We start from the raw sequence: 22,349 nt of genomic DNA, 5'->3' as shown, positions 1-22,349 counted from the left end.
TTTAGGCGTTTTTAAGAAAAGATCATTCTTTATGTAAATCTGCGTGCTGGGAATATCCTGGCAGCTCTAAGGTCTAAGACAGTGTTAGTTGAGAAAGATGGAAATTGGATTACAGGGAAAGAGGAGAAAGAAATCCTACATTCAAACAAGCACCACCAGCAGTGGCTTCAGATTGCGTGTCCCAGCTGTGTAGTATATTGAGCCTAATTTGGGTGTGATCCACTTTGGGGCCAGTTTTTTCTTTGATATGAATGTTTTTATATTTAAATGCATCTCTTTTTCCCTTTTTCTTTAAAATGCTATTGAAATTTTAAAGAATCAAGAAGAAAAAAATGTGTCCATAATCTCGTCCTCGTAACAAAACTGCTGTTAAGCTTTTGCTACACTTCCAGCCAAATCTTTCTTCTGTAATTATTCTTGTGTGTCTGGAATTAGAAAATGGCTGTTTTTGTGAAATGCCTGCTTCTGTGAAATGTCTTTTAGTGAGTCCTTGGAAAGTTGGCTGAAGGACAAATATTGGATGATACCACAGTGCATCAGCTAAATTGTCACACCAGTCTGAAAAGGAACTTTGTGTTGCATGCTGCTTTTTTCTCAGTGGGTGACTAATATTTGTAGAGCATTACTATTAAATAAGTGAATGATTTTTAAAATGATGCTGAAGATGAGGGTTATGGGAGACTTCTGAAAAAACTCCTCTGTGCTTTCCAGAAATTGTCTCGATTTGTGGCTAGAAGTTATCCACTGCTGCTTTCACATATACATTCTTTTTTTTCTTCCATTTCCATTTAAATGAATCCTTTTCTTGTATCTGATATATTTTCTATGGCAGGATGATAAACTGTCTTCAGTCTTCATTCTGATTGACAAATACACAAGTCAGCTATGTGGGAATAAAAATGGTGTCAGCTAAGATGGGAATGGCCTGAATTTTCACTGGAGAGAACTTTTTTGGAAGAATGGATTGATGAAGTGGTTCTGTTTTATTTTGCTTGAATCAAGTAAATTCCAATACATTAAAGTCACTTGTACTTTTCATATAGTTCATACTATTAGGATAAACTTACTTGAGATTTTCTTTGTGACTCACTGTGTAATGAAATTTCGCCAGTCTATTTTGATAAAGCTAGGGAAAAAAATTAAGTTAATGGATATTTCACTAAATGAGCAGTACTTCTTAGGAATGTGTATAGGAGAGAAGGAGGTCATATAAATTGGGATGCATTCTCGAGTATTTTTAATTTCATATACCACGTGTTAGAAAGCTTAGATGGTCTTTATCATCCTTGTTATTTAATCCTGGCAGATGAATTTTTCTTCTCTCTTGTAAAAATACATCTATCTTATAGTAATAACAATAAAAATAGACCCATAGATATATTCTTAGTTGTTGGCCTATGTCATGGCTGTTTTGTTCATCAGAGTATCTTTGGCACCTCCCATAGTACCTACCTGGCAATAGCAGGCACTCAGAATTTGTTGCCTAGAGGGTGTTGGTTATTGCTAATTGCAGAATAATAAACCTTCATTTGTTTTTTGTTGCCTAGAGGGTGTTGGTTATTGCTAATTGCAGAATAATAGACCTTCATTTGTTTTTTGTTTTTTGTGGTTTTTTTGATGTGGTAATGGTTTAAGTGGAATTGTTTCTTGAATTACACTAAAAGCCAACTTACCCTTGTAGCTTTAAGGCTCTATATTAAAATTTCTTGAATATGTGCTCTCAAAGTTTTAGGCTGAATGACTTTTCTGAAATGTTTTTGACTTTCAAATGGAAATAGATTTTAGAAATAGCTGTAGTAACTTTAACCTGTTACGTAGAATTACTGCTCTTTGCAGTTTTCTGAGGCTAATATGGTAATACATTCTGTGTTTAGCATGGTAAAAAGAGTTAGGAGGTTTAGTAATTAGTATAAGTTTAAATATTCTAAAATTTCTTGAAATAAATTGATAGTGGAGGACAAAGTGTTTGGTGACTAATTTCTTTAATTTATACATAAATATATAAATATTATTTCTCTTTGTTAAAAGTGTAAATGAGGGCTTCCCTGGTGGCGCAGTGGTTGCGCGTCCGCCTGCCGATGCAGGGGAACCGGGTTCGCGCCCCGGTCTGGGAGGATCCCGCATGCCGCGGAGCGGCTGGGCCCGTGAGCCATGGCCGCTGAGCCTGCGTGTCCGGAGCCTGTGCTCCGCAACGGGAGAGGCCACAGCAGAGGGAGGCCCGCATACCATAAAAGTGTAAATGAGCATTAAAAGTGCATAAAGAGAAGCATCCTAAATTATTGTTTCTTTTTATTTCAAGGCTGAAAACAGTGAAGTCACTTTTCACAGTTAAAAGACTATTAAGAAGACAAGATGGGGACTCCTGGTTCTGGAAGGAAAAGGACACCTGTGAAAGACCGATTTTCTGCAGAAGATGAAGCTTTGAGTAGCATTGCCAGAGAGGTATGTCTGGAAGACCCCTCTCAACACTGAGTTATACAGATGAGAATCTTATAAAAATTCCGGGTGGGGGTTGGAGATATATACAGACATTCATTCATTGAGCTAGTTTCAGAATGTTTACTATAAATAAGATGTTAAATATGCCTTCTAAAATACTGTATTAGAGTAAAATACAGTTACTGTCCGTTTACTTGGATATTTATTCAACTCATTTAAAATTAATTTTTCATTTTATTTTTGTGGATTAGTTGACTTCCAGGTATTTGTCCTGATGTTTTGAAATTTATAATTAATCTTCATTATTGAAACTTAAGGTAACTAGAATGTTGGAAATATGATAACTATATTACAAAAATGCTCATTGGGCTCTACAGTTAATATATTCCAGGAAGCACTGTATAAATGTTAACAGAAATAATCCTTATTTGGTGTCTGCTCAGATTCAGTGTCTTAGCTGTTTTTTGAATAATTGCAGTGGAATTTTTATGTCTAACGTTTAGCTAGTAATAGACCTTCTGGAGCATTTTTGTTTTGGTTTGTTGACAACTCAGAAAAAAGGAAAGGGGTGTCACCTGTCGAATCTCTGGCAGCATTTCCTGTTGCATATTGAAAATTTAAGATAACTCCCAGCTGTGATTTCTTAGTGAGGAGCCAACTTTGTTTCAGCCTGTTATCTGCAGCTGAAGACCTGACCGTATACTAACCTGGTACAAGAATTGCTTAGAGCATTTTAAAATTGTATTCTTTGGGTGAGAATTATTCCCTCATCACTTCCTCTTTGTTATTCTTAGTAAATAACTCGTTTAGGACTAGTGCTGTTTCCTTTTGACATATTACACAGTCTTTTTTTGGATCCAGCTCACTATTACGTTTTTCCTTTTATAAGCTACTCAGCTTTTGAATTAGAAGTCAAATTTTGTAGGAGGATATTTGAAGCAGAGGAAAGTTATCTAAAAACTGATGACAAAACTGTGGTAATACTTTAACAAAATTACTTTTAAAAAATCAGTGAGATATTTTTAGATAAAAAGGTAAAAGATATTTTAAAATGAAGTAGTGGATGACACTTTACAATGGTCTTAAGTATTTACCCGAATGAAGTATTTTGGACGCCACGTAGTTTTAGTTGAAAATTGAAACTACTCAAAACGTTTGCTTCCAAAATTGGAGGGATTTACATACCCACATTTCTATAAGGGGAGAAAATGCCAGTATGTTTTAGGCTCTTTTTGTACTGTCACTGGGTACTTAAACTCTTTTTTTGGATGTGATGCTTCATTTACAAAATTGGGTAGCATTCTAGCATCCAACAGTTGAGTGCTTACTCTGTGACAAATACTATTCTAAGCATTTTAAATGAATTAGTTTATTTACTCTCCACAAAATTCTGAAATGGGTTCTAGTATAGTCTCCATTTTACAGATGAAGAAATCATTGCATAGAAAAGATAAGTAACTTCCCTAAGGTCACATAGCTAAGAAATAGCTGAGCCTGGATTCAAACACATAGTCTCACTGTGCTGGGCTGTTTTCAGTCTTCTCCATCTCCTCCATTAATATTTTGTTTTTCTGTAGCTTTTCATGATTTTAAAAGCACTTTCACATCTTGATTCTCACAATAACCTTATGAGTTAGGTAGGATAGGCATTGTTATTAGCCTTATTTACAGATGAGGAAACAGATGAAGCTGAGAGATTAATGTCTGGAAAGTATCAGAACTGGGACTCAAATTCAGCTTTAAAAGCCATTGTTTATTTTTCTGTATCATACTACTTCCAGCAGAGCTGGACTTTTGGAGAGTTATAAGCGTGGCTTTGAATTCTGGCTGTACTAGTTGCTGGTTGAGTAATCTTGTTAAGTAACTACTCTGGACTTCAGTTTCCTCATCTGTAAAATGGGAATAATATGGGCCTCCTGTATTATAGGGCTGCTGTGACAATTAAAGTAAGTAGTGCATGTAAACTTTACCACAGTGTTAGGCTTCCAGTATGCTATTTTGTTGCTTATTAATAAGTTGAAATAGAAAGTAAGAATAGAAGTAAAATATTCTTCTTTTATAAAAAATACATTTATTAAGATAGGTGTTCTAAAACGTGGTTGATCATCTGAATCTCCCAGGTTGCTTTTTCAATGTACAGATTCCCAGGTGTTACCCCATACTTCCTAAATCTGAATCTATGAGGTTGAGCTTATAAATCTGTATTTAAATAGACACACACACACACACACACACACACACACTCCTTCCTAGGGGATTTTGATGGCCAATCATGGGAACCATGAACCAAAGTACCTAGAAGATCCCATCCTGGATGGTCAGTTTTTTTTTAACTTACAGGTTATTTTCCTCCCTGTACATTATTATTTTGCTATGAAATAACTAAGTTTAATCCATTTATTATAATATTTAAAGTTAAAATAATTATTTTTATTATTAGAAAATGTCTTAAGAGGCCAGTATTTCTAGTTTTTATTTCTATCTTCAGAACTCTGAATATGAATATTCCAACTTTAATAACCTGGTCAGAAGGCTTAGCTTAACCTGAAACATGAAAGGGCTAGTTTTTACTTTTAAGATTCAAGACTATTTGATAGATAGCTAGTGGGAAGCAGCCGCATAGCACAGGGAGATCAGCTCGGTGCTTTGTGACCACCTAGAGGGGTGGGATAGGAAGGGTGGGAGGGAGATGCAAGAGGGAGGGGATATGGGGATATATGTATACGTATAGCTGATTCACTTTGTTATAAAGCAGAAACTAACTTACCATTGTAAAGTGAATATACTCCAATAAAGATGTTTTTTAAAAAAAAGACTTTATTTGCAGGATGAGTGCCTAATGTGTGGTGCAGTAAAACTTTAGAGGAAATAGGTTTAGCAATCTTAATAATTCTTTCATATATTCCGTGTGATTTTTTTCTTTTTCAGGTTTTCATAGCCAGTTCTTAATTGTGCATTCATACATTAGATGGTTGGCATTCACAGAGAGTCCCTAATCGTTATTTTCTCTGATAGGATCATCCCTTTCACACACACACACACACACACACACACACACACACACAATTACCTTAAGTTAGGAATAAAAACTAACAAAACCCCCATAACAATTAAAAAGGACAAACAGCTTAATCTTTCTTTTTTTTTAAAGTTAAATCTAAGAGTTTAATTTGTCTTTTCCTCACTTCAAATTGTTCTTTGAGGTAGACAAGGTATACCATAAATAAAGAAAAATAGCCTCTTTTTCCTCCTGCTTACTGTCTGCTCAAGTATCCATGCTTCTCAGTTGGCCCCAAATCAGGCAACTAGAAGGAATGAGGAGCAAAAGAAACAAAAGGCATGAATATGTTCTGCAAACTGGATAATTTGCATTCTAAAATGTGGAACCGAGTGCACTTTAAAAATTGTTGTAAAATACTCGTAAAATTTACCACTTTAGCCATTTTTAAGTGTACAGTTCTGTGGACTTAAGTACAGTCACATTGTTGTGCAACCATCATCACCATCCATCTCCAGAATTCTTCTTATGTTGTAAAACCTGTTTGCATTTTTAAAAGATGTTGAAATGTTTGAAGATTGCTCCATGAAGGCAGGAATGTGGATGGATCTAGAAGTCCCGCCGTGTCTGTAATAGGCACGTTGCTGCTTTGCTGGGTGAGCATGTGTGTCACAGCTCTCTGAAGACCTCATAAGAGCAGGTGTTGGAGGAGGTCAGCAGCAGGTTCTCTAGGGTATCAGAAGGCAAATCTGGATGCTTACCTTTCTCGCTTGTTTAACTTTGATTGTCCCACAGGTTTGGGGGAAATGCAGTTGGAGAGTTGACTTTCAGTGAAAATTACCCGAAAGCACAGGGAGACCCTTAGGCAGCTAGCCTCGCAAAAGGAGAAAGATAGGGATGGATGAAAGCCAGTTATGCCGCCTTACCACAGTCAGTTTGGTGAGTGTTATGAAGAGTGTTCCTATGAGAAGTAGAAGCCTCTTAGAGGGTTTGCAAGCAGTCTTACTATGGCCTCACTGAAGCCTGGAATATTCCTCCTTTCCTTGTTGTAGAGCTGAAATTATGAAGAAAACATGTTTTCTGCACATCTCTTCAAATGGAAGTCATCAGAACATTGTTTATTTTTGAACCTGATGATCTGAAAGCCCTTCCAGTTCTAAAATTCTGTGATCTCTTTTGAGATTCAGGACCCAAAGAAAATTCATACTCATAATGCACAACTCTCTTGAATCTAAAGAATCAATGACAGGCATAGAAACCGATCATCTTTTATAGGAGTTAGAGTCTAGTAAGTGGAATGTTTGGAGACTTTTACGTTGAGCAGAATTTACATGTATACATATTTGGTGTGCAAACCTACTTGTAATAATAAGGAAGAAAAGAAACTATGGCTGTTTAACATTTGTAGCTGCTAGAACTTGGATTTCATTTTTTTAAATAACTTTATTGAGATATAATTCACATAACATGTAGTTCACTCATTTGAAGCATACCATTCAATGGTTTTTACATGATTCACTTTTAATTTGTGGTTAAAATATAGATAAGAAAATTTGCCATTTTAACCATTTTGAAGTCTACAATTCATTGGCATTAATTACATTAACAATGTTTTATAACCAGCACCACTGTCTATTTCAAAAATCTTTCATCACCCCAGACAGAAATTCTGTAACCATTAAGTAGTAACTCCATTGCCCCCTCTTTTAGCCTCTGGTAACCTCTAATCTACTTTATGTCCCTATGAATTTGTCTAATTCTAGATATTTCATATAACTGGAATTATACAATATTTGTCCTTTTTGTGTCTGGCTTTTTTCACTTAGCATAATGTCTTCAAGATTCATCCGTGTTGTAGCATGTGTCAGAACTTCATTCCTCTTTTTTTTTTCCTTGTAAATAACTTAATTCCTTCTTTTATAGCTGAATGATGTACCATTGTATGAATATATTATATTTTGTTTATCCATTTATCTACTGATGGACGCTTGGTTGGATTTTATTATTTTGCTGCTTAAAGAGGTAGATTCCAGGCGGAATGATGAGTAGTGAGAACCAGAAGTTTGTGGTTTTGATTATAGATTAGCAGCCTGAGAAGGATACAAAGGGAAGAACTGTGCTTAGTTTAAAAGATACTGTCCAGTGTTATTGTTTTATGGAATAATAATCATAATAGCTTGATAGAGCTAATGATTTTCTCATAGTTATTTAGCTATTTTATTTGAGTAATTTATTCATTTTTAGGCCATGTCAAACTAAGGATAGAAAACTTTTGGCAAGGATAGCAGTTTTTTAAATGCAAAGAATTACCATAATCAATAATAATTATGGGTAATACCATCTTTCATTTAAGAATAAAGTAGTTTTGGGGGCTTCCCCGGTGGTCCAGTGGTAAAGAATCCACCTTCCAATGCAGGGGGTGTGGTTTCGATCCCTGGTGCAGGAACTAAGATCCCACATGCCGCGGTGCAACTAAGCCCACACGCCTCAACTAGAGAGCCTGCATGTCACAAACTACAGAGCCCACGCGCCCTGGAGTCTGTGTGCCACAACTAGAGAGAGGAAACCCGAATGCCACAACTAGAGAGAAGCCCGCGCACCACAGGGAAAAGATCCCGCATACCTCTATGAAGATACTGCGTGCCGCAACTAAGACCCAACGCAGCCAAAAAAATAAAGAAAATAAAATTAAAAACTTTAAAAAAAGATTAAAAAGAAGAATAAGAATAAAAAGGTTTCTTTTTTAAACGTGAATTTTGAATGTCATTCATTTAGTAAATGTTTATTGAGCATTTACTCTCTAAGTGCTGTGTTACGTAAGGAGGACAGGGAATGGACAGGTCTAACATGATCATTTCCCTTTTTTGGAGCTTAGGTTCTAGAGGGGAAAATTGACCCTAAAAAATCATTACATAAAGGACCTGTTCTTTGATTTTCAGCTTCTTTTTTTTCTCCAAATTTAATGTCTACATTTAATATTGTAATTTCTGTCTTGAAAGCTGTGATTGTCAGTGTATATCACAACCAGTGGCATTCTTAGAATTGAGCAAATGTAATAATATATTTATTTACAACTGTGCTAAATGCTTTGAGTGAACAGTAAATGATTTCATTAAAGAGTGTGTGACGGGGGACTTGACATTTTGGGGGCTTTGAGAAGGCTTCCCTGAGGAAGCGCCCTTTCAGTTGAGTTTTGAAGGAGGAATGCAGTGATTTAGGGGAAGCAATTGTCAGATGCAGGGAGGAGCTTTACAGTCAGAGGGAAGAATGTGTGACAAGCTTTGAGGCTGAAAGAGTGTGGAGAATTCAGGGAGTAACAACAGCAACAGCTAACATTTGCTGAGCTCTTATTATGTACCAGGCACTATTCTAAGTTCTTTAAACAGATTTAATCCTCTTGATAACTCTGTGGGGTGGTCTACTATTCTCATTTTATCCGTGATGAATCCAAGGCATGGAGAAGTGAGGTAACTTGCACAAGGCCACATAGCTAGAAAAGGGTCAGGCTGAAATGTGCACTTCGGCTCCTACACTCTTAATATTGTGCCTCCCGTGATATCACTGTTAACTCTGACACCTACAGCAAGGAGGAGAATAGCCAGAGAGGCAGGCAGGAGCCAGGTCACACAGGCCGGTGGTTCTCAACTGAGAGTGATTTTGTCCAGCTGGGGGTAGTTGGCAGTGTATGAAGATATTTTTGCCTGTCACAACAGGGGGAGGGGTGTGCCAGTGGCATGTGTGGGGAGAGGCCAGGGATGTTGCTAAAAATGCTACAGTGCACAGGACAGTCCCCACAGCAAATGTCAGTAGGGCTGAGGGTGAGAACCCTGACATAAGATTTTGGTCTGTGTCCTAAGAGCAAAGGAAAAAACATTGAAGGGTTTTGTGTAGGGGTATGACGTGATCAGATTTGTGCCTCCAGAGGACGACTTTCCTGCGGGGTGGAGATGATATCACAAGGAGACGTTAGTGGATGCGGAGAGATGAGTCATGAGACTTGCAGAGGCATTGGTGGCCTGGCCTAGAGTGATGACAGTAGGGATGGGGAGAGGCGGTTGGAGTGCAGAGGTAGGAGGAGGTGCTCAGTGAGTGGCAGTGCTTGGGTAGCAGAGAGGGGAGGTTTGGCGTTGTGCATCCTGGGGGATGGTAGGCAGCGTTAGTGAGGGGAGGAGGTTTGGAGAGGGAAGACCATGAATTTATGTTAGGACGTGTGGTGTTTAACGTGCCTGTGAGGCATCGAAGTGGAGGTTTTGAAGAAGCAGTTTGGGGATTTGGATCAAGAGGTCAAAGGAGAAGTCTGGGCTATACATACATATTTGAGACTTGTGCCCAAGTAGAAAGTAATTGAAATCATGAGTTGTGGATGAGGTTGTCTAGGGAGAAAGTGTAGAGTTGAGGATAATCACTCCTCAGGCCGAGCCCTAAAGAACTCTGTGATTTCAAGGTCATGTCTTAAGTCTTTCTTAATTTTGGCACTTTTTTGATCACCCTTTTGTGTTTGGTTCAGGTTGTTCTCTGCAAATTGGATTTGTCTGAAAAATTAACTCCACAGGAGGCAGAATTACTCTTATTTAAAATACCTTTCAAATGCCTTTAATACACTCAATGGTGGTACACAAAAATTTATAAAATATTATGAAATATGAGTTAATTTTTCAGGGTTATGGAAAATGAATGTTTTTCTTTCCATTTCTATCCAGTTAAAAGTTTTCTTTAAAAATTCTCCCCCTTTGTACTTACTGTTTTTAGTAGGCAAATTCTTTGAAAGAGCAGACCTAAGTTGTCGTTTTTAGTCATTTAGGAATCTTTCCAGTGGCATTAGTACATGAATGCAGCCAATTCCTGTCAAGTGCAGACCTCTCTGTTTTTTCCCCATTTACCCACTGGAACTAAGGCGAAGGAGGGTAGGCGATGTGGCTGGGCACTCCCTGACACCCCCCCCCACCCCGCCCAAATCCAGGGCTCTGTGATGGCCAGCGTTACTCTCGGTATCTCACTGTTCCTTGATTTATCCCTCTAACCAGAATTAAGGGAGGATTATTGAGCCCTATGACTTAGTTTCGTGTCAGCGTGACTAAAAAATATTTGGTATAAAGTTCATTGTCACAATCTTCACCATTCCCATGACTTACAGGTATTTGGAGAAAAAATTCAGATAGCGCAGTACCCTTACCCTAAATGTAAGGACGCTACCAGCAGCCCCACCGCCACCCCCAGCACACACACACAGTATCTCTACCACAACTGTGGGTTACATTTCCCCTTCGGTTAGATGCGTCATTGCTGAGCCAGAGTTTCAGTCTTCCTGTGCTATCTATTTACTAGGTTGTATTCAGACCTCAGTAATAAAGTCTGTAATCTTAAATTCCTTCTCTCATTCCAAAAGAATATTTTGCAGTCAGAAGTTTTCTAAATAAAAGGAAGATATAGTTGTTTGACATCAGAAGAAAATGGGTTAAAATCCCTAGATTTTATCTAATGCATATTGGTGTTTATGCTCAGAAAAATTTATATAGTTGGTTTTCAACTACCAAAAGCTTTAAAAAAAATGGTTAAACACAATTATATTGTAAGATCTAATTAAAGGGACTTCCCTGGTGATGCAGTGGTTAAGAATCCACCTGCCAATGCAGGGGACACAGGTTCGAGCCCCGGTCCAGGAAGATCCCACATGCTGCAGAGCAACTAAGCCCGTGTGCCACAACTACTGAGCCTGCGCTCTAGAGCCCGCAAGCCACAACTACTGAGCCCGTGTGCCACAACTACTGAAGCCCGTGCACCTAGAGCTTGTGCTCCACGACAAGAGAAGCCACCGCAGTGAGAAGCCCGTGCACCACAACAAAGAGTAGCCCCTGCTCACCACAACTAGAGAAAGCCCACATGCAGCAACGAAGACACAACACAGCCAAAAAAGAAAAAATTAATTAATTAATTTAAAAAAAAGAAATTCACCTCTTTAAAAAAAAAAGAATAATCGTAAAAAAAAATCTAATTAAGAAAAATGATACCTAAGATTTTCTACTAAAGGGAAGTTGCTAGGAAATTGAGTAAGGATTTTTATTTGTTAATTTGGAAACCATAGCAACACAATAAATATTATGTCTCTTAATTTGTCTTCCAGAGTTCTTTTGGCATGAGTGTCATGAAAGAATAAACAAAATTAAACACAGTAAACTCTTGAGTCTTTACCTGAATTAGTCATTTGCCTTGAATGTTTCACTTTCTAGAATTTTGTATTTCAAATTTCTTGATATTAAAGTATAGTCGTAAAGGTCCAAATTATACCTTATTTTTCTTTCTCATGCCAGTTGCATGGATTTTATATTATGGATATACATGCAGGCTGGCAATTCCATGTTTGGCTCAGTTCAGTGCATTTCTGTCAAATCATGAAATTTTAATTTGCCTCCCTTTAAAACTGTCACATGATCACAGCAGGACAAAAGTTTAAAAGCTAGAGGTTTCCCTTCTTTTAAAGGCATTTGAGTGTGTGTTATGTTCTATTCTTTTTGAAAAATGTTAAATGCAGAAAGGTTTTGATAATAATGTCAGTACCCATGAGTCTACATTAAATGATGCTAACATTTTGGAACAGTTATTGCAGACCTTTTCTTATAAAGATCAGAAGGAAGGGAGAAGACATTATAAACCAAGTTTAGGGCCCTTTATTTTACCCCCAGGCCTATTTCCCCTTCCCCCACCCCAACAGGGAACCACTATAATAAAATCATGAGGTATCCTTCCTGTTCCTGTTCTAAAGGTTCTAATACATATCACTATAAACAGTATTGTTTTATGGGTTTGTGTGTGTCACTTTCTAAGTGTTCTCAGGCACAGGGGTGTGAAACTAGAACATGTGGGAAGCTGCCAAAATAACAGCTCAGTTTGGCTGGAGAGAGGGTGGGGGGAATGGGAGATGATGCTGGAGAGACCAGAGGGGCCGATCAGGAAGGGATTTGTGTGCTAAGGAGTTCACATGTGATTTTGGCAGCTGTGGGGGAGCCCTTGAAGGGTAAAACCTTCTTCAGATTTAGCCACCGTGTAAAGAGTGACTGGTAAGGAGAAAACTAGTTAGGAAGCTTTGTTGTCATCTTGGTGACAGTTGATGAGAGCCTGAATTAAGGCGGTGATAGTGGGAATGGAGAGGGAAGTTTGGACTGAAGCAATAGTAGAAAGAGAGAATCTTGATGGGAACTATAGCTGAGATTTAGTGACTGGGTATGGACGGGGGATATAAATGAGGGAGGAAGGAGCCTTACGGGGATCCTTCATTTCAGTTCTGGGTAATGGGACAGCTGATGGGGACATAAAGAGGAAGAGGAACTTTAAGGGAAAGATTATAAATTCCATTTGTGATATAGCAAATCCGAGGTTCCGGTGGGACAGCCCCAGAGTTTAATAGCCAGTTGGATCAGGACTGTGAGAGAAAACTCTGGGTTGGACACAAAGCTTTGCAGACTCTCAGTATCACCCAGGGAGGGAACATAGAGTGAAGAGAGTGAGATGAAGCCTGGAAGCTTTGGCTATATTAAAGTTTAAGGAGCTAGCAGAGAAAAATGAGCCCATGAAGGATTCTGAGGAAGAGAGGTCAGAGAGTCAAGAGGAAAACCAGGAGAGACTAGTATTGCAGAAAGCCAAGAGAGGAGAGTTTTCAGAAGAAGTTGTGTGGCAGTGATATGGGAAGCCAGAAAGGACAAGTGAGATAAGAAGAGAAAAATTCTGTTGGGTTTGGTAGTCAGAGGTCATAAGTGACTTTGGCATGAGCAATTTCACTGAAATGATTTGGGCAGAAGCCAGAAAGCAGTCATTTGACAGGAGTGAGGAGGGAGGTGCTAGAAAAGTTGGCTGTAAAGAGAAGACGAGGCAGAACAGAACCAGGATGGGACTGTTTGTTTGTTTGTTTGTTTAAAGATAAGAGAGACTTTGAACCTACTTATGATGAGAAGAACAAACCAGTAGAGGAAGAGAGTGCAGACAGAGGAGAGAGATCAGATAGTTGAGGCAAGGTCCCTAGGGAGGGTGGAGTTCACATCATAGCACAGAGGGTGTGTGTCTCTTTATATATAGACACGTCCATATATGTTTTATATGTATATTGTTATATAACTTTACATTTGTGTTTTATGTGTATATACATACATTTTATATTTATATTGCTATGTAACTTTATAATGAGCTCTCTTGCCTTTGACTCTTAGGATGATGGATTCAAACTTTTTTTAAGTGGATATAACTTTGTTTTCCCCCAGAATATTCAGCCCCCCCAGAATAGTTCCAAATGAAATTTGACATGTGGGTTATATTCCAAGGAAACAGAGGGCACTGTCCAGTGGATAGGATAGATCCTGCTTTACTTGTAGACCCACAGGACAGATAGTTATAATAGGATTGGCCTTAGTTGAGTTTCTGATTTGGAAACTGATTTGGGCCGATTTGGTTTATTTTAGCCTGTTCTGTGTTTATTTGACCTAAGCAGTAACAGAATCCAAATTTAAAATTCTGTAAGTGTAAGGATGCTTTTGGGTATTGGGCATCATAAAGTATATTATGGCTAATCAACCACTTGTTCCTTGGTGCAGATTAATTTAACAGTGTGTAATGTGGAAATAACACAGATAGGAGGAGAGTTGGAATGGAGAAAGTGAAGTTATAATTAGGAAATAAAGTATCCTAGGTGAAAGTGTAAGGGCCTGCTTGGAAGAGGGGGAGTCTGTAGGAATGGATATTAAAGGTTGCATTTAAGGGATATTGTAAAGAAGGTTTAGTTAGGAAGTAGGAGTCCCTGAGACTGAGTTTTCAACAAGGGTTCCATTTCTGGAGATTGAAAAATAGGGAAGCAAAGCGTATTCACTGAGGGAAGATGAGGTTGCTTTTATTCACTCTTAGTGTATGACAAGAGATCCACTAGACAGTTAGAAATGTAGGCTTTGATTCTGGTCAGAGCTTGAGATGCTAGATTTGAATCAGTCTCGTTGGCTGATAGTTGAAAATGTGGAGTAAACAGATGAGAGGAAAGGCTGTGTAGAGCAAAAGGAGAAGATTAACTACATTTGGGGTAAAGTCATGGTCAAAGAAAAAAGGGAACCAGAATGGTACAGTTTCACAGAAAAGAGAGAATCTATGCTAAATTGAAAAATCCCAGGTTAATTTGTCCAAAGTAAACTTTTATTATTTGCCTAAGGATATGTTCTTACACTTGGGGTATAAAGATATAAGTTGTGGCAACATAGTTAAGAGCGTTAACTGGAGTCAGATTCTAAGGATGTGGATCTCAGTTCCAATACTTGCTGGCCAGGAGATATTAGGCAAATTACTTAATCCTTCTGTACCTCAAGGGGTTACTTTGTGGATTAAAGGAAAATAAGCACCTAGCTTTGCTAAGTGTTCAAATGATGGTAGTAATATTAATGTGAGGTCTCATCTTTTCTGTCATCTTGAAAGTTTGAGTTTTGATTCTATGAAGATCATTCTCAAAACATTGTTTAATTGTATAAATATTAAGAGCAAGGGTAAGGTCCCCCCCAACAGAATTAGTACAATTTGAATTGGGTCCTGATATATTGCCAGAGCTTAATCATTATTTCCCAAATGTGTTCCTTGGAGCATGATCCTTGAAGAATTACTTAGGGCTTATTTAGTAATGTGGTTAGGTAAGTCTGAGAAATGCTTTTTTATTTTACCTTTTTCTTGGCGATTCATAATGTGTATTATTAAAGATTTTAAAAAATTTAACCCGGCATTTTCCAGACTTACTAGATCATAAGATTCCCTTTCTCCCATTTTATATACTGAGTTTTATGTGTTGGAGTTTTACATATTTTACTATTTATTTAATTTAGCATTATGTTTTTTATTCACTGTGTCATTTATTTAAAATTTTTTAAATTGAGATATAATTCACATACCGTAAAATTCACCATTTTAAAGTATACAGTTTTTAGTGGTGTTTAGTGTATTCAGAAGGATGCACAACCACTGCCACTTCCTAATTACAAATTAGAGACATCTCATCAGCACAGAAAGAAACCCCATACCAATTAGCAGTCACTCTCCATCTCCCCCTTACTCCAGCCCCTGGCAATCAGTAATCTACATTCTGTCTTTGGATTTTCCTATATTGTACATTTCATATAAGTGGAATTATACAATATGTGGACTTTTGTGTCTGGCTTCTTTCACTTAGCATAAAGTTCTTAGGGTTCATCCATGTTGTAACCTATATCAGTACTTCATTCCTTTTTATGGCTGAATAATATTCCATTCTATGGATGATACCACATTTTGTTTATCCATTCATCAGTTGATGAACATTTGGGTTGTTTCCATTTGGGGGGCTATTATGAATAATACTGCTATGAATACTTAATGTACAAGTTTTTGTGTGAACACAGGTGTTCGTTTCCCTTAGGTACATATCTAGAGGGGGTTGCCGGGTCTTATGGTCTATGTTTAATGTTTTGAGGAACTGCTAAACCATTTTCAGTAGCAGCTACACCATTTGACATCTCCACCAGCAATGTGTTCTGACTTCTCCACATCCTTGCCAACGCTAGTTATTTGCCATTTTAAAATTGTTTTGTTATAGCCGTTGTCATGGGTGTGAAATGGTATCTCAGTGTGGTTTTGATTTGCATTTCCCTAATGACCAATGATGTTGAGCATCTTTTTGTGCACTAATTGGCTACTTGTATATCTTCTTTAGAGAAATGTCTATTCAAATCCTTTGCCCATTCTAAAATGGAGTTACAGTTGACCCTTGAACAATGAGGAGGTTACGGGTGCCGACCCTCCCTGCAGTCAAAAATCCCCCTGTAGCTTATAGTTGGCCCTTCATATCTGGGGTTCCTCCGATCTGTGGATAATGTAGTTCTGTAGTATTTACTATTGCAAAAAATCTGTGTATAAGTGGACCCATACAATCCAAACCCATGTTGTTCAAGGGTCAGCCGTATTTGTCTTTTTATTGCATCTCATGTATTTTTCTTTTTTTATATCCCCAAACAACATAATACAAAATTCTGATGGTAGAGGAAAAGTCCCTAATGTAGAAGCACTCAAACCATAGTACACGTTTAGTCCTCATGTTTTCCATTGTATGGTTCCTAGTTATTAGTTGAGTGATAAAGTGAACATTCAACGAATTTAGAAGGTTTATTATTTAACACAATCTAAAGCGTTTATTCCAGGGGTGATCAAGGCCCATGATTTTTGCTGTCATTTTGTTTTTCCACTTGCCCCAAGCATTTAGTGAGAAATAGATTTAATTCTATCCAAGCATATCTTTATTTTTGTGTTTTCATTTTCACTGCTGTAGGAAGAATAAATTCCTATACCTATCCAATTACATATTATTTCCTTTAATCAGCTTTTATGTGCCTAATATTTGAAAGCATAATGATCAGAATAGTGTTTAGAAACCCGGTCCAGTGCTTACTGGATTTCACAGGTAACTTATGAACCTGAATTTCCAGTTCCTGAATTTTCCTATTAACTTTATTTAAAAGTTTGGGTCATGTCAGCCTAAAGACCATACAAATACTTAAATGATTTAGACTCCTGAATACTTCTTTTTGTTTGTTTGTTTGTTTGTTTGTTTGTTTTTGGAGCAGAACTGTAGTTACTTTATTTTTTTATTTTTTAACATCTTTATTGGAGTATAACTGTTTTACAATAGTGTGTTAGTTTCTCCTTTACAACAAAGTGAATCAGTTATACATATACATATGTTCCCATATCTCTTCCCTCTTGCGTCTCCCTCCCTCCCACCCTCCCTACTGAATACTTCTGATTTCATTCATGTCTTATGCTAACTTTTAAGTTAACTAACCTTTTTTTTTTGAGGTAAAATAAGCATAACATAAAATTTATCATTTTAATCATCTTTAAGTATACAGTTCAGTGGCATTAAGTACATTTAGATTGCTGTGCAGTCATCACAACTATCCATCTTCAGAACTTTTTCATCATCCTTACTGAAACTCTGTACCCACTAAATAATAACTCCCCATTCCCTTGTCCCCCCGCCAGCCCCTGGAAACCACTGTTCTACTTTCTGTCTCCATGGTATTTGACTATTTTAGATCCTTGAGATAAGCAGAATCCTTTAATATTTGTCCTTTTGTGTCTGGCTTATTTCACTTAATAATGTCTTCAACAACATTGTAAAACAACTATACTCCAGTAAAACTTTTTTTTTAAGACTCAACTTCCTCATATATTTTATTTATTTATTATTTATTTATTTATGGCTGCGTTGGGTTTTCGTTGCTGTGCGCAGGCTTTCTCTCGTTGTGGCGAGCAGGGGCTACTCTTCGTTGTGGTGCACGGGCTTCTCATTGCGGTGGGCTTCTCTTGTGGCGGAGCACGGGCTCTAGGCGTGCGGGCTTCAGTAGTTGTGGCATGCAGGCTCAGTAGTTGTGGCTCGCAAGCTCTAGAGCCCAGGCTTAGTAGTTGTGGCGCACAGGCTTAGTTGCTCCGTGGCATGTGGGATCTTCCTGGACCAGGGCTCGAATCTGTGTCCCCTGTATTGTCAGGCAGATTCTTAACCACTGCACCACCAGGGAAGTCCTCCAATAAAATTTAATTTTTAAAAAATGTCTTCAGGGCTTCCCTGGTGGCGCAGTGGTTGCACGTCCGCCTGCCGATGCAGGGGAACCGGGTTCGTGCCCCTGTCTGGGAGGATCCCACATGCCGCGGAGCGGCTGGGCCCGTGAGCCATGGCCGCTGGGCCTGCACGTCCGGAGCCTGTGCTCCGCAACGGGAGAGGCCGCAACAGAGGGAGGCCCGCATACCACAAAAAAAAAAAAAAAAAAAAAGTCTTCAGAATACATCCATGTTGTAGCATGTGTCAAAATTTATTATTATATTATTATTATTATGTAGCCTTTTAAAGGCTACATAATATTCCATTGTATGCACATAACACATTTTGTTTATCCATTCATCTGCTGATGGACATTTGGGTTGTTTCCACCTTTTGGCTATTATGGATAATGCTGCTATGACCATTGGTGTACAAATACCTGTTTGGGTCTCTACTTTCAATTCTTTGTTGTATGTACCCAGAAGTGGAATTATTGGATCAAGTGGTGATTCTATGTTTATTTTTTTTTAACCAACTTTGTTTTGAACTCAGTTAAATCCTCGTGCTCCTTTAGTTTTTTATCTTTTTTATTTTATATCTGTGAGGGTGGGTTAAAACGAATTTGCAGTAGCTCTTTTACCCAAAAGTATTCTGAGGGGAAAGTGCTAGTGCTGGTACTTAGAAGTATGCTTTGTGTACCTATAGTATGACTCTTTCAAAATATGTCAGTATAAGAATAGAGTACCCGTCTTGTCTTATCAGATTGGAATCACCGTTAGCTCCTTGCTACTACTCCTGTCAGGCACGTGGAAGCAATGTACAGAAAAAAAACAGATAAAGTAATTTTAAATCCTCTTTACCTTTTTAAAGCTTGCCTTATTTAATACCAACTCCAAGGGAGGTAATATCTGAGTTTTGCATAAAGTTGGCTGAGTAACAAAGAGAAGGATGTTTTTCTGGCTCTGAAGCCCATGTTCTTTCTGTTATACAGCAGTTAGGTCCCTTTCTTTTTTTTTTTTTTTTTTTTTAATTTTTAAATTTAATTTTTTATTTTGGAGTATAGTTCATTTACAGTGTTGTATTAGTTTCAGGTGTACAGCTAAGTGATTCAGTTATACATATATTATACATATATCCATTCTTTTTCAGATTATTTTCCCATATAGGTTATTACAGAATATTGAGTAGAGTTCCTTGTGCTGTACAGTAGGTCCTTTTGTTGTGCAAGAAGTTGTATTAGAGAATAGATTTCAATTACCTATAATTTAGGTTTGGTGAGAGAGGTCCCATTTTAGAATAGATTGTGCAGAATTGGCCACAGATCTCAGGAGGATGAAATTGGCATTCTCAATAAATTTCTAAAGGAAGCTACAAGTGCAAAGCTAATATAAGTGTAAATGAAAATTCCTACACATTGCTGTGGCTTTCTTAAATTTAAAAAAGAGAGAGATTTGAAAATTTTCCCCAGAAAAATGATACTTTGTAATTTTAAAACGTATTTATTATCTGCTGAAGCATAACTTAGCCTTGAAGTCTTTTTCTATAAAATACAAACTGGTACGAAAATGGTGACCATTCATAGAGGGGTAAAGAAGTTGGGAACTGTAGGTTTTTTAATGATAGAGGCCAATGTAAAATTCATGTGAGAACACTAATTGCTCTGGTGATGCCAGTGTGAGAGCTTGCGGTTGGCAGATTGCAGTTCACTTTGCAGCGTTTTTGCTACTTAAAGGTCAGTTAAACAGACTAGGAAATCGCCAAAATTGGGGTAGTTGAATAGGTAGTAACCATTAAACTGTCTCCTCTTCTTAGAAACCCGCTGTGACCTTGCCAGGCAAAACTAATTGCTCCTCCCTGCATGCTTCTTTCCCTTTAAACATTGTGTTTGTCTCCCTTGGCTAGTTTGTGAACGTCTTCAGGGCAGAGGTGGCATGTCTTAACTGTATTTTCAGTGCTCAGTATAACTGCTTACACACAGTAGACCACTTTAAACATTGGCTGCGTCTCTTCCTAGTGTGAGACTTAGGCACAAATATAATAGCATGAGAAGAAGCAGCTACTGTCATTATCAGAAGAGAGGGGATCTGAATCAGCGTTGGGATGTGGCCAAGAACCAAGGAAACCACCGTTAAGAGAAACCAGAGAGAAGATTTTTTTGTTTCATGTGGTACATCAAGCTGTTTCGTTGGCTCAATTCCTCGATACTTTGGCCCATGACCTGAAAATCTCTTGTTTATTTAGCAGGCACTGAGGCATGAAAGTTGTGGAGTGACAGAAGTATGTAATTTTAATACCATATAATACCATGTAGTACATTTAATACAGTGTAATAAGCCACAGTAGGCACATGTCCATAGGGTATTACTCTGTGAAAGAGGGACTGGGGGAACCCTTCATAGAAGGTAGCACGGTAGCTGAAGAAGAGAGAAGGGAGAATACCTCCTGCCAGCAGTCTGTGAAGAGAGGCTTAACCTCCCAGCACAGTAGATAGGGTCCAGGAGTGGAGGGAGGGGGATGCGGCTGGCGCAGGTGGGGCACGTAATGGGAAATAAGGTGGAGAGCTGACTGGGAGAAACCTTACTCTCTGCTTTTGCTTTTCATCTCCTGTCTTCTCTTTGTGCTAGTCTATGGAATTTTTGCTTTAACCATGAGTAATGGGGAGCCAGTGGAGTATTTTACACAGCAGAATGATTGACATGATCAGAAACAAAGGCAGACTGGCAATCATGTAACCACATAGAGGATGAATTGAAGGGCAGAATCTGGAGTTAGGTAGATGGATTTGCAGACTGTTGCAGTATCCAAGCAAGAGATAAAGAGTTCCTATTGTATGATTTCATTTATATGCTATGTCCAGAAGAGGCAGATTCATAGAGACAGAAAGTAGATTAGTGGTTGCTAGGGTCTGGGGTTGGGTAACAGGGAGTGACGACTGATGGGTACAGGTTTTCCTTTTGGGGTGATGAAAGCATCCTGGAATTAGATAGTAGTGATAATTGTGCAACTTTGTGAATGTTCTTGAAAACCCACTGAATTGTCTGTTTTTAAGTGGTGGATTTGATGGTGTGTGAATTATATCTCAATGGAAAGAGAGAGAGAGAGGAAGAGTTCCTGAAACAAGCAGGAACAGTGAGCATAAAGAAACCTGAGATGGGTTGGAGAGAAACTCAGTGGTCGAGAATTGACAGGACTTGGAGAGCGAATACTGGCAAGGTCCAAAGTGAAATAGAGGCTGGCCCTGCAGTTTCTAATCTGTATGATTGAATTGATGGGGAAGAAAATTCTGGAAAAAGCAAGTGTGTAGAAACATATAATGAATTGTGTGAAATGTTTTGAATGTGTAATCAAGGCAAGCAGTTGACGGTAAAGGCCCAGATTTCAGGAGAGACTCTGGGACTAGAAAAAGAAGTGAGTACGGACGGGATGTTGATGGAAGAAGTCAGTCAGGCTGCTGGTGGACGACATCTTGTCCCCCACCCTCTTTGGGAAGTAATGTCCCATTGGCTCCTTGTCCTCCAAGCTGATTTACAGGTGTGGTGCTGGTGGTGGTGGTTTTTAAATAAAGCTGAATCTTTATATTACTTTTCAGGCAGAGGCAAGACTGGCAGCAAAACGGGCTGCCCGAGCCGAAGCAAGAGATATCCGCATGAGAGAACTGGAACGGCAACAAAAAGAGGTAATTTGGGTGGATAACCCTGATTTAGTGTTGGTCTCAAAAATATCAATACTTGGCTAATTTCCGTCTGAAGTAAATCTGGTTTCTTCTGAAACACTGGGAATAGAATAACCTGATGTATATATTTTAACAAGCCATTTATGTCAGCAAGTTAAATGCAATATTTGATTTAAATCATAACAGCAAACACATAGCTCTTACTCGTTATAAGTTATTATTGTGTAATAAGTGCTTGTAACAGCTAAAGCAGGCTTAGCGATGACAAAGTTATTTCCTATGGTCCTAAATGTCCTAGAATTTTGATTAATTATGATTAATTTGATTAATTTGATTTGATTAATTAATTTGATGAATTTTGATTAATTTGATTAATTTTGATTAATTATGTTATGAATTTTGATTAATTATGTTATGATATCTACATAGTAAAACTGTGAAATCATACAACCTTATAGTTTTTAAGCATATTTAATAATAGAAGAAAATATTCATCTAAGAAAATGAAAAAAAAAAGCACAACTGTAAGACGGGTGGGACCCCGTCTAGTTTTGTGTTACAAAAACTGGTATCTGTATATAGGTCAAAAACTACTGGAAAGAAGTGATTACTACCAGTACTTTGGTTTATCTGTGGTGGAATTATGATTGGTTTTA

The 22,349-nt window shown here is 38.0% G+C and overlaps 1 protein-coding gene across 9 annotated transcripts in view; it reads left to right on the top strand.

Annotated features, from left to right (window-relative positions):
• The window catches only part of LRRFIP2 (LRR binding FLII interacting protein 2), a 125,436-nt gene that overhangs the window by 18,678 nt on the left and 84,409 nt on the right, over positions 1-22,349 (top strand). For all 9 annotated transcript variants that reach the window (XR_008615700.1, XM_028479594.2, XM_028479592.2 and 6 more), the window contains 2 exons: positions 2,300-2,442; positions 21,610-21,696. Coding sequence is in view for 8 of the 9 variants with exons in the window: in XM_028479594.2 (XP_028335395.1) it covers positions 2,353-2,442; positions 21,610-21,696 (177 nt within the window). In the remaining variant the exon portion in view is untranslated. The remainder of the gene's footprint in view (positions 1-2,299; positions 2,443-21,609; positions 21,697-22,349) is intronic.

The sequence above is a fragment of the Physeter macrocephalus genome, chromosome 18, assembly GCF_002837175.3.
Source record: "Physeter macrocephalus isolate SW-GA chromosome 18, ASM283717v5, whole genome shotgun sequence".
In the NCBI taxonomy this organism is placed as follows: Eukaryota; Metazoa; Chordata; class Mammalia; order Artiodactyla; family Physeteridae; genus Physeter; species Physeter macrocephalus.
This window is presented reverse-complemented; position numbering and strand designations above follow the sequence as displayed.